We start from the raw sequence: 18,044 nt of genomic DNA, 5'->3' as shown, positions 1-18,044 counted from the left end.
CAGGACATACAGCCGTTGCCCTGGCCCAGCTCTGTCAGATTCAGATTTTGCAAGATGTGGGATGATCTTTTATAAAATGATGGAAGGAATAAAGTCCCCAAACAGAGTGTTGAGACCTCAGCATTAGTATTTTAAATTCTGATGGATGTCCCTAAGGTGGATATCACTCTCTCCTCACCCCATGAGGGGTTGAGCTGGATGCCCAGGAGAGGTGCCCAGAGGGCTGATTTGGAGTGCACAGCAGAAGCTCCTCTTCAAACAAGACCAGGTTTCCTGCTGGACTGTGACACAGATCCTACAGAAATTGTTTCCTGTTCTTTGACGTTGCCCTGTACTGGCCTTGATGCTCTTGGGCCCAGATCACCAAAAACTGCCCTTACACCGAGATAACAGACTGAAGTGCTGGTGCATCACTCTGTGCTGCTATTCCTGATCTTTTACTCACATTCTGTATTTCTGCACCTTGGATACATCTTTCTGTGTCCCTCACAGAGCTTTTCAAGTGTCTTTTGCTCAATAATGACTTTCAGTTATTTATATAGGAAAGGTTACAAAGCCTAGCCCAAAAACGCTCAAAGTGTTCTTGCATATTCGAATATATGAAAGCAAAACCTGACTGATTCAATTTTTTACACATTCCCTAAAAAAGACCTCTCAAATCCTCTTATGTGCAGCCTCCCAGTGCCCATCAGGAGATTCTGATGCTCCAGCATGTGCAGAGGAGCTGTTCTGGGGACTCCCTGCCCAGTTCTGTTCCTCCCAGGGCGAGGAAATGAGGAAACCGTGGCTGCACTCAGGACACGTCCCTTCCAAGGGGCACGCTTATTTGCATGGTAATGAGGATGGTAATGGGCCCCTTGTCTTCGTGTGTACACAAGGTTCTCTCTGGGTGAAAAACAGCCAGAGTGGAAATTCAGAGAATTCATAGCTTCTTTTCCTTTTCAATTTGTGTTTTCTATCTGGATGCAAAAGACAAAGCATGTAGTTCAGAAACTGCATTGTGCCCTGGACTGCTAAACACCAGATAGAAGTTATTATTTTAGCAACCATCAGGCTGTTTAGGCAAGCACCAATCTCTTAAGTAGCCTGGCTCAAGCAGTAATTACCAGTCGAATTTAAAAAGAGACCCTTCTTTTATTTGCTTTGTTACCATAGTTTTTTGTTTTCTTTTGCTCTCTCTTGAAGCTAAAAAATGCTTCAGAGCTGCAGCTCCTCTGAGAACCCAGAGCACGCTGCAAACAGGGTTCACAGCAACACTGTGAAGAGTTCAGGGTAATTAACCCTTTCTCTGTGGGGAAACTGAGGCAAGAAACCTCTCCCTGACAAGGGAACAAGCAGGACTGCAGGTTGGATGAAGTCTTTCATCTTCCTAGGTCCCATTTCCTGACACATCCATGGTTTCTGTAGATCCAGGGGGGTGGGCTGGGGGCACTGTGAGAAAGGGGGATGACCCCAGCACCACTGAGGTGGTTCAAAGCTCCTGGCTGTCACCTGGGGAGGTGTTTCTGATGGGGTTAAAATCAAAACTGGTGATTCCAGCAGCCAAGAGCCAACCTGTAAATCTCAGCACTGTCCCCAGGAGAATAAACTCCTTTAATCTAAAACTGACCCCTGCGTTAACAGGGCTGACAGGGAAGATGGAGAGACAATATCTGGTGAGGGCATGGAGTGACAGGACAAGGGGGAACGGATTCAGACTGACAGAGGTCAGGGTTACATAGGATATTGGGAAGGAATTGTTCCCTGTGAGGGTGAGGAGACCCTGGCACAGGGTGCCCAGAGAAGCTGTGGAAGCCCCTGGATCCCTGGAAGTGTCCAAGGCTGGGTTGGAGAGGGCTTGGAGCCACTTGGGACAGTGGGAGGTGTCCCTGCCCATGGCAAGGGGTTTGGGACGAGATGACCTTTCAGGTCCCTTCCAACCCAAACCCATTCCATGATTCCATGATCACTGCTCCATTCACAGCCACTGGCTGCACCACCAGCAGCTGCCCATTAAGCTGCAAATGTCCTCATTTCCAGGAAGGCCCTGAGTCTCCCCAGCACAGAGATGTCAGTCGTGCTCACTGTGCTTATTCCATGCCCCCCTCAGCACCACTGGCAGCCAGCCTGAGCTCCTGCCTGCCTTGGGTGGGCCTTCAGCAGAAATTCAAGCTGCTTTGCCTGCCCAGCCACCATAAAATGCTGGGATCTGTCTGCCTTCTCCCACACGCCCGTGATGGAGCTGCCCACGTACCTAATGTTGAGTCTGGCTGAAATTTCTCCACTTTTTAGGGATAGGCGTACGAAAGTTTTGCTGGAACCAGTTCTCTGAGTTTCCTGAAGGGTGGTTTTCCTTCAGCAAACAGCCTAAGGAGATTTTAGGTAGTTTCAGTCAGGGATTTCTGGCTCCTGGCACCTGTTTTACTGTTTTGACACCAGGCTTAGGAGCGCAGGGGAAAATAATAATGATATCTGGAGCTAATGTTATTTACTAAAATACAAATTAACACTCAGTCACATGGTGGCATGATTTGTCATCTGGAGCTAAAATTAAAAGAAATTAAGGCTGAGTCAGAAAGTTATTTCAGATCCAAGTGGGGAATGCTGTTCTGAGGCCATGTGGGAGCAACACTGACATCTTCTGGCTCAAAAAAAAAATCTCTCCAGCTTTTTCACCAAGAAAGCCACTGGGAAACTGCAAAACCCTAAGGAGGGACTGGATGGACAAAAGTGTTTTAAAGTATCACGGGCAAGCTTTGGGGCAGTGGATATTATCTGAGCCCACTTTAACAGCGCCCTCAGCATCACCACAGAATCTGAACAAAGGGGGTGTGACACTGATGACCCAAAATACACAAGAGGAGGAGGTGAAGGGGTGTTGCTCTTCTCTCAGTGCAGCTGACAGGGCTGTGGCCATACTTTTATGCTGAATTCTGTAAGTCTGTAGGCAGTAAATTACCTGAAAGTCACATTCCACTATCCCGGGTTGCTCCACATCCCATCCAAGCTGGCCTGGGACAGTTCCAGGAGTGAGGAGACACAATTTATCTAAGAAACAAGGTCCAGGGTCTCACCACCACCCCCACACCATCAGCCTTTTCTACACATCTCACCTCTTCCAGACTGGATTGACAGCACCCTGCAGCAGCGAGGCAGGATGGAGAAATGCTGGAACCTTCTCGAAGTGTCTCCTTCAGAAGCCGCTGGGGTAGGCCACAGGAGCAGCCATTTCCAGTGTGCACACACACACACCCCACAGAGAGCGCAGCAGAGACAGGAAGGGCCTTCTGTGTGATGAATTCCAGACAGGGTTTATTCACCACGCTGAAGGGATCAGGGACAAAAAACCAGGATCAAAATTGTGCCCAGGGTTAAGTGTGGGATCAGGAACCAGCGGTCTGAGAGCAAGGAGAGTTACAAGGGCAGGGCAAAGGGCAGTGCCCTACAGGGGACACGGGGCAGGCCACCAGGGATACCACAACCAGTGGGGAAACAGGGAAAGGGGAAACCATGGGAATTAGGGACATATGGGCAAAGAAAAGATGAAGTCGATTGTCACTGGTTTTGAAGACTTTTCCAAGCCTTCTGTAATGTTCTTTATATTGGAGTCAGAATTCTTACTTTCTCACAGTTTGCACTATAAACAATGGCCATATTTTGCTGTCTTTCACTGTTTACATATTTTTAGGTAGGAAGAGAAAGTTGATTGACAGTTGGCTTGACCAATACGGTTTGAGAGGTGGAATTCCATCCTCCAATCCACAGGCCCCATTAGAAATGTACAAAATTGAGTTTTGTAATAAACTCGGCCATTTTCCTGCTCTGCACACCTGCGTGTCCTCGTGTGGTTCTTTTCGTGTCATCTGTGACAGTAGATCACATCATGTTGCCAGGCACCATGGGGGAAATCTTTTCTTTCAGCCCAGGTGGGGAGAATCTCTGGTGTATTCGTCCAGGGTGAAGCCCTGGGGATTCCCCTGAGGGGTTCAAATGTCTCCACACCACCCCTATCACCTTACTCTAACCATATTCCTTCCCATCTCTCCCAAGGTTCTTTCTTCCCCTCTCTGAAGCCCTCCGAAATCGTCTTCAAGATCATCTTCTGGCTGGGGTACTTCAACAGCTGCGTGAACCCCATCATCTACCCGTGCTCCAGCAAGGAGTTCAAGCGCGCGTTCATCCGGCTGCTCAAGTGCCAGTGCCACCGGCGGCGCCGGCCCATCTGGAGGGTCTACGACCACCACTGGAGAGGAGCCTCCATCAACAGCTCGGTGCAGGACTCAGAGACAGACCTACGGCCCCGGATTAACACCCTGAACAGCTCCTTCATATTTAACTCCTCCTTCCAGGAGAGAGCCAGTAAGAGGCGAACGCTCAGCTTCAAGGGCTGGAAAATGCTCACGCCTTTCCAGAAACCAGCATCCACCCAGCTGAAGGAGAAGATGAACAGCCTTTCTAACAAAATACGGGGTGGCTCCAGCAAAGGGGGGGTGACAGCCACCTACAAGACAGAGGTGGAGTCTGTCTCGATCGGGATCCCTCACGATTTCACGGAAACCATCGACTACCAAACCCATGACTTAACAGACTGCTGTGGGCTGAGAGAAACAGATATTTGAAGCCTCTGGGGCAGCTGTCGATGGTTTCTTTAGAGGTATCCAGCAGAAACATGGAGGGATACCACCTGTGGTCTGTCAGGCAGGCTGGAAGCAGCAATCAGGTATTAAATGCAGTTGCCTAAAGGTTATCCAAGCATCCCCCACGCGGAGCTCAGCCCCTTCTGTGGGATTATGGGTTCCTCAGATTCGAGCCAATGGCATATCCCATTCTAACAAGCCACAGCAGGAGGAGAAGGTGTGGATACAACCTTAGGGCAAGAGCTGTCTCCTCTGGTGGATGGTTGTCTTTGGCTTTGGAAGCTGTGCAATTAAAGGAAACCAGGATGTCTCCTTTGCCTTAAAAACACCACAGTGAAATCTAATGGAAAGATTGATTCCCCAAAGTTGCCAACCTGCCTTAGTACACGTGGTCATGTCTCCATCCAGAGGCAGCATCCAGGAAGGACACTGCCAAGCAGTAGCTGGCAGCTGATCCTTCACGTGGGTGGGTTGGGAGCTTGTAGGTCCTGAACAGGACATCCAGACAAGGGCTTGGCTTTGGAGGGAGAGCAGAGTGGGGTATTCCCAAGCAAGGTGGAGGGATCCCGGCTCTCAGTCATCATCTCTGCAGTGGCCACAGTGTTGGCCCTTCCACATCACCTGGTTTTAGGCCAGAGGAGTATTCCAGATGTGTGCCCTGTTGCCAAGGGGTGTGCAGGTCTCTCTCCTCTAAGTCCATCCTGTGAAGCATTTCGCATTTCACTTTCCAGTGAAACCTTTGCAACCCACCTTGCTTCAGTGAACATCCACCTGTGACACAGAGAAACCAGCTCCTTTTGGTGTCAGTTGTCCCCAAACTTCCCTGTCCTCTTCTTTGCTCTCGTAGTTTTTCTCAAAAATCGCAGGATAAAAATGCATTCATGGGGCTTCACTAGGGACAACAGGAAATGGTCTCAAGTTGTGCTAGGGAAGATTTAGACTGGATGTTAGGAAGAATTTCTTCGCTCAAAAGGTGGTCAGGCACTGGACCAGGCTTCCCAGGGCAGTGGTGGAGTCACCATCCCTGGAAGTGTTCAGAAGTCATGCGAATGTGGCACCTGAGGAGATGGTTTAATGGTGAATGGGGTGGTGCTGGGTTAATGGTTGGATTCCATGATCCAAGAGGTCTTTTCCAGCCTTAATGGTTCTGTGATTCTGTAGTGTGGGTCCTCAGCCAGCCTGTGCTGTGGCTCAGTAAAGGTAGGATGGTGAGTTTGGAAGTTTGCATTTCTACTGCCCACAGAGTCCAAAGGGGAGCTGAGGTGCAGCTGGAGCTCCCTCAAGCAGAGGGATCTTCTCCCCAGTCAGGGTCACACTCATGATCCTTCTCCCAAGGGACTTCCCTCATGCTTGACACATCAAACTTTTGGTGGCTGCCAACAATGGCCTTGGTTGTATCAAAAGTAATGACAATTAAAGTGGGGTTTTTTCGCTGCTCACAGTCCCAGAGTGTGAGCACCCCTCAGGAGGGCACCACGGCCTCCTCCAGGAAACTCAAGGAGCTGAAGCCATGGCCAGCCCACCTTGACCTGGCAGCTCAGGAAATGGTCACCCAAACTCCACCTGGCCATGGATTGCAGGCACTGGTTTGAAAATCCAGAGTGGTTTAATCAAATTTCAGACAGAGCCCCAAAGAGCGACTATCAGGTTAAGCCATGAGCAGGAGACACGTGAGATGGAGGCAGATGATGGATCTGAGGTGAAATGCCTCAAGCCAGGGAACTAAAGAACAGGAAAGTGAAATCCTGAGGGGTGGAAAGATGGCACTGAACGTGTCCTGGGTGGAAACTGCTCCACATCAGCACTGCCCCTCGAAACCACGAGGAGCCTTTCATGGAAGTGCCTGCAGCACATCCAGCTCATCCCCCTAAGGGTGGCTGCCAAAGGAAGAGAGATGAAAGGCTCCCAGGCACAGCAAGGAGAATGTCACTTTTCTTTCTGATGTTCTGATTTGTTGATGTTCCTGATTAAAGGAAAACAAAACAGGAGGGAAGATGGACTTTTTTTATTTTTTTACTCTTTTGTGCAGTGCATATTGAGACAAGATATCTGGAGTTGGCCCTGTCTCAACACACTTTACTTGATGCAGGACAAACTGGACCAATTGTTGCACTAATACCAGCAGATTTTGTCCAGATATCTTCCTCCCAGCAGCAAATCCCAGCCCTCACACTGAACTCAGACTCACAACCACCTGCATGTTCTCCAGCATCTGCAAAACCAGCCTGAGGCTGCCAGCTCTGCCCTACCAAAGCAGGGAACTTCCCAACACCCCATGGGAACTTCTGTGGGGAAATACTTTTTTTTTCCCCCTGTTTATTTGGCTCTGAAGGGAAGTGAGACCTTACAGTGATGATGGGGTGACACAAAAAGTCATTTTGTAGTGTGAAGACTGCAGCTGCCGTTGGTTTCCTGGGTGTTTTTGGGATCCTGATGGGAGGCACTGGGGATGTGGCAGAGAAGGGACCAGGGAGAGGACAGTCCATGGGTGCATCCGTGACCAGACAGACAGACAGACACCTTTCACTGTGTTTATGGAAATGTGTCACTCCCAAAATGCCAGGCATTCTCCTACAAATGGGCAAACATCCCTCTATAAATGAAGATTTAGCAAATGCTGGCAAGCAGTGCATTCCCATAAATGAGCTGGTATTACTGCTTACACTACTCCCTGATCTTTCTATATATTTCTTTTTTCCAGTATTGAAATATTTATATTTACAGCCTCCAGCCCCTTGAAAGCTTTTCGAGAAGGAAAAATGGATTAGTCTGGAGGTTTGCTGCCTCTCCATCCCAAGTCTTTACAGACCTAGAGGGGAGAAAATAAAGTCTGTTTAAGCACACACTTTACACACACACACATAAATGCCCAGATTCTGGCTCAGTTCCTCACTGTATTTGATCTGGCCCCAAGAGATGCTCTGGAAGGTGCTGTAGGAAAGCCTTGAGCTCTGCTGTGCTGCATTCAGGCAAAATGCTTGGTTTTCATCCTGCTTTCATTTGGCATCTTGCATCAGAAGCAGTGCCAGGACTGGACTCTGAGGCTGCTCATGCAGAGCTTCCTTTAGAGGAGACAGGGCCCTTTGCTGGCAGGGAGGAAAGAAAATCTTGTGTGAAATATGACCTGAGAGTCTGGAATTGAGCATTTCTCCATGAATCCCTCAATTTCCAAGGTCTCCCAAGTTTGGAAAAACAGGCTCTGACTTTCAGGAGGTAAATTCATCCCGATCCCACAGATTTCCCTGGATCCACGAGGGTGTGAGGGAATGGCCCTGTTCCAGCAGTTTTTCCAGGCAGGCCATTTCCCAACGCCCCTGCACCTCAGTTATCCGTCAGATCCCGCCTCACTGCACTGGCTCCATGTCACAATTGCATTGTCAGACCTTGCTGCTTCAAGGAACTAAGAGCTGAGGGTGGAAAAAGGAATTTTTGTGTCACTGGACTCTCCCAAGTCCATGAGGGCAGGCAGGTCCCTGTCAGCCTGAGCTGGGCTGCAGCTGGGTTGCATTACTATTGTTTACAGTGTGTATATAAGTGTACATTTTCTTTAGCAGAACATTGGAATTTTTTTATGTATAGATTTTTATTTTTCATCCCCAGATGTATTTATTAGCCGGAGTATTTCTGTTTTGTGTTTCGGGTTCTGCCAGATTGATGTAAGCTCTATGAATCAGAATGCACATATTTTTGTTTGTTTGTACCAAATACATGCACAAACCTGTCTAAAACGTTGCTGTGAATTGTTGCTGTGTCTCATTTTTACAACAAGGGTTATAGGGGGTGAAGAAGGGAGGAAGAAAAACATGAAAATTATCCACTCTTGCTTATTTTTCTAAGACTTTTTTGCCATTTCACGAGGATAATCTGTCCCACTTGGAAGAATTAATTATAAAAGCAAGTCAGAAGAGGACACACTCTTCTGTTTCTTGACACACAGACATAAAGGGATTGCACCAGCTACATCTAGAGAGCAGGTTTAGATGGGATACTAGGAAAAAATCCTTCCCTGTGAGGGTGAGGGGGCCCTGGCACAGGGTACCCAGAGAAGCTGTGGCTGCCCCTGGATCCCTGGAAGTGCCCAAGGCCAGGCTGGACAGGGCTTGGAGCAACCTGGGACAGTGGAAGGTGTCCCTGCCCATGGCAGGGGGTGGGATGGGATGGGCTTTATGATCCCCTCCAACCCAAACCATTCTGGGTTTCTTATCTATATGATGCATATCTGAGACTGGAAAGGAAGAGGCAAAAGGGAAAATCAAGAGGAGATCTAACATGAAAGCACTGGATCAATATTTGATAGCAGTCAGAGGTGAAAATTACTTCGGGGAATTTGGGGGAAGAAAGGGAGAATGGAAGAGATTGAGAATTACCTTGAAAAGGCACTTCTGAATATGTGTAATTTGACTCCTGTTTGCTTTTGTGATTATTCAGTTCAAAAAGGGTAGAACAGACTTAGAAAGGGCCAAAGTTACAGGATGGTTTCCATCCAAGGAACATTTAAATCAAGTAGCACTCTGAGGACTGAGAATTGAGGTCCATAAAACCAGGAGTGCTGGGGGGAAGACAAGCAGTGAATGAGTGTTCACTGCCTCTCACGGTACAAGAACTAAGTGACATCAAGCCCAATTATCCAAATGAACCCAGCGAGGTAATTCTTCACCTGGCTCATTTTTGAAGGGTGGAAATTATCACCACTAATATTGCATCTGTCTGTGGGGGTTAGAACAGAAATTAGGTGCCCTGGTGACAGATAAACCCATCAAGGGAAGCTGAAAACGTTTGTATAATCTCTGAGCTGAGAAATCCCTGAGGCAGCAATTGCTGTCAGCTGGGAGGATATTTCAAGGGATATTGCACTTTTCCCATCCTTCTATTCCTGCTGAATTTCCCATGGTCAGCGAGGGGACTCAGAATGATCCAGGCTCTCCCTGTGTCCCTCCCCTCTGCACAGTGGCAGCTGCACCCTGCACTTCCCTGCCCATGGGCAAAAATGAGGGGAAAAAAATGGAAAAGTCAAGTTTGGTTCCAAATTACATGAAGGATTTTGCCATCTCTGTGTGCCAGTTCCCGCTGGGAAATTTCTTTTGCCACTCAGAAATTGAAAACCGTCCCCCTCAATAAACTGACTTTTACAATCTTTTCGCAGGACAGGGATTGTAGCTGGGACTGGGAGTTGCCCTAGAGGTTTCCCAAAAAACTTCAGCCACCCTGTGCCAAGGTTTCCAGGTTTTTTTTCCACTTTCAGACCTCTAAGGGTCCCTCCCTGGAGACTCACAACACACAGTGGCACTAAGGTCACTGACAAGTAGGTTTGGGGTTTTTTGGTACCTCCTGTGGGATTCAGCTCATGGATTAAAACCTTTTCATTCCAATGAGGTATCCGTGCATGAGTCATGTTTAAATTCCATTAGAGAAAAAAAAATAATTAATTCTGGATTGACTATGGGCATTTCATGGCATTTGAGCCATTCTAGGCTGTCCAAGACATCTGCACATGTCAGGAAACAGGACAGAAAAGCTGATGTGCAAAACTGGCCCAGGATCACGGCAGAAGGACTTGGGCTGGGAGCTGGGTATGGAAATGTTGAGCAAAAACAGAGAGAAACTGAAAGTCTGAGCCCTCCTTTTCCTTGGTAAAAGAGGACACAGGATATTTACTGTGGTAGAACTCATCACCAAAAGTTAGGTCAGGATGGACCACACCACCCAGCCCCTGTGACATCCCAGGACACAGAGTCCTGCCAAGAGGCTGGAAAGGACAAACCAGAGAGTGGAAATCACACTGAGGTCCCAGGAGATCATTGGGACAAAAAAAAAAAGTTTAAAAAAAGTTTATAGCAAAAATGTTTAGTTCTGTTCAGTTCAATAAACCAAATTTGCCTGAATTTAAAGATTTCCTGTGTGCAATGCTGGTGGATAACAGATGTCTTAGGGTTTGAGGGTTTGAGGGAAGGGTGTAGACATCAAAAATAGGTTTTATGCACTTTCTGAGAACATTATCTGGCATTTATTGTGCCCAGATCTCAAATTTAACTTTTTATAATACAGCCTCGAGCAGGACATTTCACACAGTTTGGAGATGGCTGGACTTTGTTCACGTCTCTCTTTTGCCTTCAAAAAGACTGAGGCAAGGAGGGACTAAGCCCATTTTAGTCCAGCTCACCATGGCTAAAAAATCTCACTAAAAGACAGCATTTGGGATTTTCACCAAAAAATCAAGGCTTGATCCTGTTCCTCTGCTGAAAATTTACTTTTCTGTCCTCCACAGCTGCAGTTTTATGGATGAAAAAAAAAAAAAAGAAAAAAAAAAAAGAATTCCCTAAAGGCTATAGATGATTCATAAATCTCACAGAAATGTGACATAATTAAGTTAGCAGCACTGCTAACCCCTCTTCTCTCCCCTGGCAGATCCATGGTTGCTTTGAAACCTGTCAGAGCAATGGATGGGTCTGGAATTTGGGTTCAGCTGTGGCAGGAGAGAGTTTTTGGAAAGAGGAGGTCCCAAATCTCAGCCCCATCCGTGGCCAGGAGGCTTCAGCTGGGATCATTGGGAGAGGAACACCAAGATCCTTCTCCTCGTCAGTGGAGACTTCCCAAAGTCTGCAGGAGGTGCTTGAACTTCACAAAACTGACAGGAACACAAGAAAAAACCCCCAAAAGTCCTAAACCCAGCAAATACCTACAGGAAAAAAAAGCCAAACTCCACCTAGGTCAAGGTATCCCCAAATCCTCATTTTCAAGTTGGAAATTGGAATTTCTCCACACATCCTTGGGAGAAGGGAATGCCCTTGGGTAGCCCTGTTTTTCTCACAGTGAGGTGGTTTTCTGGGTTTAAAAGGTTTGCTGCCTTGACAGCACAGTTGTTGATATGTGAGTAAATTGCCATTGTTTTCTGCATGTTTATTACTGCAGTCCTCAGCAGATGATTCACAGAGCAAATCCAATTTCCCTTTGATTGCCGTGGGGCTCTCATTTCTCAGCTGTTTCAGAGTTTCAAGCTTAAATGCTGCTTCTTAAAGCTTTAGGGGACAGGGGAGGGGGGTTGGCAGGGTATAAATGTGTTTTTATGTAGGTGTATATCCATATATTTGTATTAATAGATATGTCTGCTCAGATCTGCACATAAGCACAGATAAATATGTGTAGAATTTATCCTTCTCACACTTTCTCTGTGCTCTCTTTGCCAAAGCACTCATGGAGCTGTGTCCCATGCCCTCCTCAGGCTACCCAAAATTCCGTATGTTCAGTGCAGCTGCTGAATCACCACATAATTGATGCAGGAATCAATAATGAGTGTTCTAATATTCCATTACTGAAATCATTTGCCCAGCTAGGGTGTGGATTCTCCACCACTGGAGTCCAGGCAAATATTAATCACGGGTGGCATCTCAGATAGGATGGAGTTTGAGGTTTCTGAGGACACAAAATGAACCACACTGGCCCTGTGAATTCTCAGAAGGCTAGTAAAAAAAAAAAAAAAGGGGGTTATTCAAAATTTGATTTCTTTATATACTGTTTACAGAGACCCATATGATTGGATGGGCAGGGTTAACACCTCTTCAACCACACTGGTCAAGCCAGAGGGCCATCAAGAAGTCCCTCCTCTAAAAGGAATGAACAACATAGGTACAGTTAGCAAAACATTTCTTTTTGTGTACAGCAAATAGCCTGGGAAAGAAATTTCACAGACCAAAGTATCTCAGACATGAAACCAGGGCTACACCTGTGAGCTGCAAAATTCCATATTCTGTACTGTTCCATGTGTTTGCTCTCACCTTTTTTTTTTTTTTTTTTTTTTTTTTTTTTTAGGAGATTGTTGAAAAGGGGGAGAGCAACTTTTTAGATGAGTAGATGTAGTGACAGGACAAGGGGAATGGCATTAAGCTGAAAGAGGGCAGGTTTAGATTGAATATTGGGAAGGAATTGTTCCCTGTGAGGGTGGGGAGCCCTGGCACAGGGTGCCCAGAGAAGCTGAGGCTGCCCCTGGATCCCTGGAAGTGTCCAAGGCCAGGCTGGACATGGCTTTATTCTTCTCCACAACACACTCCCAAGGAATTAGAACCTTTTTTTTTCTTTTTTTTTTCAATTTTTGTGACTTGGCCATCTATTTCTGGTTGCACAACAGGTATTTATCCCACCTCCATCTTTTCAAACTGTGCAAAAATGAATAATTGTGCCAACAAATTGCCTGTGAAAAGGAATAAACACACCCCTGCTGATTAATGTACCAGGAGATGTGATCTAACTTTGGTTTCCAGCCTCCACTTTCTCCAGTCAGCCTCTGAATTATCATCCTTGCTCTGGCACAGGGCTGTTCCTGAGGGTCTCCCAGGCTCCAGCTGACCCCAGCCTCTCGGGATCTGGGAAGCAGGACTGTCATTCAGCAGGCAAAGGAATGGAAAATCCACTGGCAGGGAGATGAAAATTTAAAAACTAAAATTAAACTAAAATTAAAAGCAAAAATTAACACAGGGAATTATTAACAAACAGAGAAAAAAATTCTCAAAAATGTGAGGGCAGAAGGGTTGAAATGTAAAACTTGGGAGAAAAGAGAGGATTATTTTGCAATGCATGGTTTAGCTGAGGGAAAAGTAATGGGTTTGATGTAAAGATTTGCTCTCCTGCCCTGCTTATAGAGGAGGTCAGGCTCAATTATCAAAATATGCTGTCTGCCCTTAAAAATATAAGTTTTTCTGCCTGACTTGGCAAGTCCTGCTGAGCTTGAAGTACTGGCCAGAAATTTCCCCTGTTTTGCAAAGGAGAAAATGCTGTGGTGAGGCATCTGCCACTGACCCAAAGGAACCTGAATAAAAGGGCAGGACTCCTCTCTCCTCTCCTCTCCTCTCCTCTCCTCTCCTCTCCTCTCCTCTCCTCTCCTCTCCTCTCCTCTCCTCTCCTCTCCTCTCCTCTCCTCGAATCTCCTCTCCTCGAATCTCCTCTCCTCGAATCTCCTCTCCTCGAATCTCCTCTCCTCTCCTCGAATCTCCTCTCCTCTCCCTAACTTTTACTTTATTTTTAGCACCCACTCTCTTTGCATTACATTTTTCTACCAAGAGCCTCCTCAGCTATATTTGCTGCTGGATATTGGCCAGATCAGTTTGTTGTTGGTTTTTTTACTCTTTTCATTTAGATATTTGTTCTGGGGGGATTTATTAGCAGAGAGAAGAACCTGACTGACAGCCTGAGAGGTCTCTCTCTCACTCCATCCTCTCTTTAAACCAAGGAATTGGATTTTGACACTCAGGGCATGCAAAGAAGGGGTCACCCATGGGCCTCAAATTGCTGGGTATTTCTAATTCCTTTTTCATCCTACATCTCCTTTCAGGATCCAAGCTATCCCACTAGAAACAAATGAAAAGTGTTTCCTCTGAGCCCAGTGCAGCCCTGGAGCAGGGATCCACAAAGGCTGTGCAGCTGCACCTTGGAGATGCCTGAAACCACCCAGAACAAGACCCTGGGCAACTTGGTATTGGCCCAGGACTGAATTAGAGACGTCCAACATCATTAATTCCTCAGTCCTATGATCCTTTGGAGATGGGTTTTTCTGCAGGCCACTGTTTGTCCTGTGTGAAATTCCTCTGAGGCTACGGTGAGAAATGCCATCCCTTTTTCCATGACATGCAGAGGGCAGAGCTTTGCATTTTCTCCTGGAGAGAAACAACCAGAGGCTCTGAAAAGCAGCAGCTCTTATCAGGCCTCAGAGCTGTTCACAGACTCCTCGAACAGCCTGACTTGGCTGGGCACAATTTTAAGGACATTTCATTTAAAAACACTGGCTGCCATCCAGGATATTAAAAAGATAATAAAATAAATTAAAAATATATAAAATAAAAAAAAGAAGTAAAACTGCTCTTCTCCCCTGCTGGTTTTGATTTGTTTACAATCATGGGGAGAACTCAGTCCCTGTTGTTTTATTTCAGATGTCCTCCGGAGGTCGGCACACCCTGCACCCCGGCAGTGCTCGTAAATCAGGGATGACCTAAGTTTTCATCACCCAAATCTGCTCTGGCCGGTCAGAGCTTTTTGTTACATCTTTCCCATCCAAAGGGTCAAAAGGGCACCAAGGTCAAGTGATGTGTTTCCAAGGGAAAGGCTCTCCCAGCCTGATATCCCATTATTTATGTGTGAGTGTCACCAAGGTGGGTGCCAGGAGAGAGGAGAGGAGAACGTGGAGCACAGCAGGGCCTGGCTGTGACTCCCCTCCCCAGGACACCCCACATGGGTGACAGCAAGCTCTCATTTCAGCAGGGTCTGGGAACCATTTGAGGGCACAAACATCATTTACCCAGGAAAGGGAGAAAGTTAACCAAAAATGCCGCCCTTGGCTGGATTAGTCTCACTCTCCCCAAAACAACAACAAAAAAAGTGTGTAAATATCACCAGCTAGGAAAAAAACGCTGATGACTGGAAGTGAAATTTGCCGTTCAAAGTGGAAAATAAATGTGGTGCACTCAGAAGCAGCTAGACTTAGAGACTGAGTCACTTTTATGCTAATACATCCTCACCGCCTCCCCAGTGGATACAAAAAATGGTCTTATTTGTTGTAATTGATGTTTATGATAAAAGCACTTCCATATTCTCTGTGAACATACACAGTTACTCAAAAAAACCCCTTATTTTTCTCTCCTTTTTTGTTTTCCATAAATTCTTCCTTGTTTTCTCTTTGGAAAGTGTGGCTTTCATGCACAGCAAGCAGCAAAATCTGCTCAGGAGTGTGAAGGCAGAGGTTGGCTCACACCACATTTGCACCACCCTTGTCCCTGGTCAGCTGTGGCTGGTGATGTGGCACTGATTGACTCTCACTGATGAGGTGCACAATTTCATTTTTCGTGTCCTTCTCCTCCTCTTTATCCTCCTTAATGACTCTGAGCTAAGGAGAAAATGGTTCCAGTTACTGGAGGGCTGTTGCCCTGATCTACGAGAGTTGCAGTTCAATAGAAGCCCAAAATGCAGCACTCAGCTGCAGAAAAATAGCTCTGAAGGGAATAAATAAATTCTGACACTTGTTCTGATCTCTGGGAGGACCAGCTGTGAGCATTCCCATATCAGAGCCCACTGATCCTGATCTCTCCCAATGTTTTGTGCCTCTCAGTTGTGGCTGGCTCAGATCTCTCTCAAATTAGGAGTTTGGAACCACACAGCACCTTTTCTTCTCTCTCTACCTCCTTTCAAATCCTTGGTGGTGCTCAGAATACTCTCCATTCATGCAGGAATTGGGAAAATCTCCCATTCCCAAATTTCTTCCCCAGTATCCAATTTATACTCTCCAATTTATCTCACTCCACTCTAGCAAGGAGATCTGCTCCAGGCCACCATCCCTCCTCCACTCCTGCACTGACACCCTGGAAATCATGAAAATTTGCAGGATTTATGATTCATGGTCTCCTTGCTTTAAGAAATCCACGAGCATCTCTGCTCTGGTCCTGGTGCTGAAGTGGAAGGGGGCCAGAGGATAAGGCAGAGCCAGGGGTTGGAAAGACATCTTGTGCTCCATGGCACTGCAGGACCTGCTGGAGGGCTAATGTGACGTGGACATCACAAAATCCCACCAGATTAAACCACAGATACCCCAGAGGGCTGAGTTCCCTGCCAGGTGCATGAGAAGGATTTCAACATTTTGATTGTATCCCACAGACAAACACAGAATATCTCCATTTGGAAGGGATCCAGAAGGATCACTGAGTCCAGCTCCCTGCCCAAACCCATCAGTGAGGAAAGCTGAATAATCACATGTGAAGGGACAAAATTGAGAGCAGGCTCACCAGAAAGTGCCTGTGTCAGGAAAAAAAAAAAAAGTCCAGCAAAGAGTACTTTGCCCTTCCATGAAAGATTCAAACTATGCAGAGGAGCTGCCAAATTTTTCATATGGCTGATGCTGCCAGGGGTTTTGACATCTTGGAAAAGGGCCAGTGCTATGATCAAGCATCTAAAACTTGTGTTTGGTCAGAGCAGCAGCACTCCTGGCTCTCAGAAGCAAACAGGCTCTACCAGGCAGGCACGGGGCTCCAGAGGGGCTGCCACCACCCGAGTCCCCCTGGCATTTTGAGATGACAGCCACTGGCAGGAACAGATGTGAAACTAAAAAAAAGAAATACACTCTTCTTGACAGGGGAGCAGGGACTGTCATTCCATGGCCCGGGAGGTGCTGCATTACTGAAAGCAGTTAGAGGGAGCTTGTAAAAAAAAGAGAAGTTTCTAAAAACAGAAGATAGTGGTAGGAAAATGGGGATAGGAAAACTACAGGAGGAGAGAATTTAATTGGACTTTAGGAAGAAACTGTTCCCTGTGAGGGTGGTGAGGCCCTGGCACAGGGTGCCCAGAGAAGCTGTGGCTGCCCCTGGAAGTGTCCAAGGCCAGGCTGGACAGGGCTTGGAGCACCCTGGGATAGTGGAAATTGTCCCTGCTAAAGGCAGGGGATGATTTTAAAGGTCCTTTCCAACTCCGAACCTCCTATGATTTTGTCAAAATTTCTCTCTGAAATGGAGAGTGAAAACACCATTCAATTGAAAAAATGAATTTCTTCCTGGTGGTATTACAATCCACAAACTCACATGCGTGCAATTATTTTCAGAGCCCCTGCCTCCTGGACAAGTCTCACTCAAATATAAAGCTCCCTCTATAAATTACAAAGTCATTTCCTTCCTCTCTAACTTTAGGAACACTTTCATTTAGGAAAGGCAACAAAGTCTTGCAATTTCAGTGAAGATCCTTTGGGCAAGCTTCGGTCCCTTTCCCTAATGGGATGACTTCTTGTCATCCCATTCATTTGCATTGCTTTTGATTGCTTTTGAAATTTTGCTTTTTTTTATTTAAAATTTTCATTGCTTCCAATTCCTCTCCTCTCTCTTCATTTATATTTCTTCCCTGATTTCAGGATTTGAATTGGAGCCATTTAGGCAAGTTCTGCTCCTTTTCACTGCTCCTGCTTTCATCTCACTCCATGGGGCACAATCTCTTCAGTGCCAAATTTTCCCAGTTTTTTCAATTGCCCTGTTTTCCCTCAGATCTCCTTTGCAGAGCCTTTGTCAGATTTTGTTCTCTGATTTCAAGATTTTGTTCCCTTTCCTGAAAGGAATACTTTCCTTTCAGGAAAGGCAATGAAATCTTGCAATTTCAATGAACCTTCATTGGGCAAGCTTCGGTCCCTTTCCCTGCACTTCTTGTCATCCCATTCACTTGCATTGCTTTTGCTTGCTTTTGAAATTTTGCCTTTTTTCATTGGAAGATTTCATTGCTTCCAATTGCTCTCCTCTCTCTTCATTTATATGTCTTCCCTGATTTCAGGATTTGAATTGGAATCATTTAGGCAAGTTCTGCTCCTTTTCACTACTCCTGCTTTCATCTCACTCTAGGGGCACATGGACCATCTCAGCAGCACATCAATAAATCCACTGCCAAGCCAAGGACCCTGCCCAGAGAGGTCCCTCAGTG

The 18,044-nt window shown here is 46.4% G+C and overlaps 1 protein-coding gene across 1 annotated transcript in view; it reads left to right on the top strand.

Moving 5' to 3' along the window:
• Positions 1-8,556, top strand: part of ADRA1D (adrenoceptor alpha 1D) — a 39,000-nt gene extending 30,444 nt beyond the window's left edge. Inside the window, exon 2 of the mRNA XM_063401388.1 lies at positions 4,030-8,556. Within this exon, the coding sequence (XP_063257458.1) occupies positions 4,030-4,598 (569 nt within the window). The 3' untranslated portion in view covers positions 4,599-8,556. The remainder of the gene's footprint in view (positions 1-4,029) is intronic.
• Positions 8,557-18,044: the final 9,488 nt, after the last annotated feature.

The sequence above is a fragment of the Prinia subflava genome, chromosome 7 (assembly GCF_021018805.1).
Source record: "Prinia subflava isolate CZ2003 ecotype Zambia chromosome 7, Cam_Psub_1.2, whole genome shotgun sequence".
NCBI lineage: Eukaryota > Metazoa > Chordata > Aves > Passeriformes > Cisticolidae > Prinia > Prinia subflava.
This window is presented reverse-complemented; position numbering and strand designations above follow the sequence as displayed.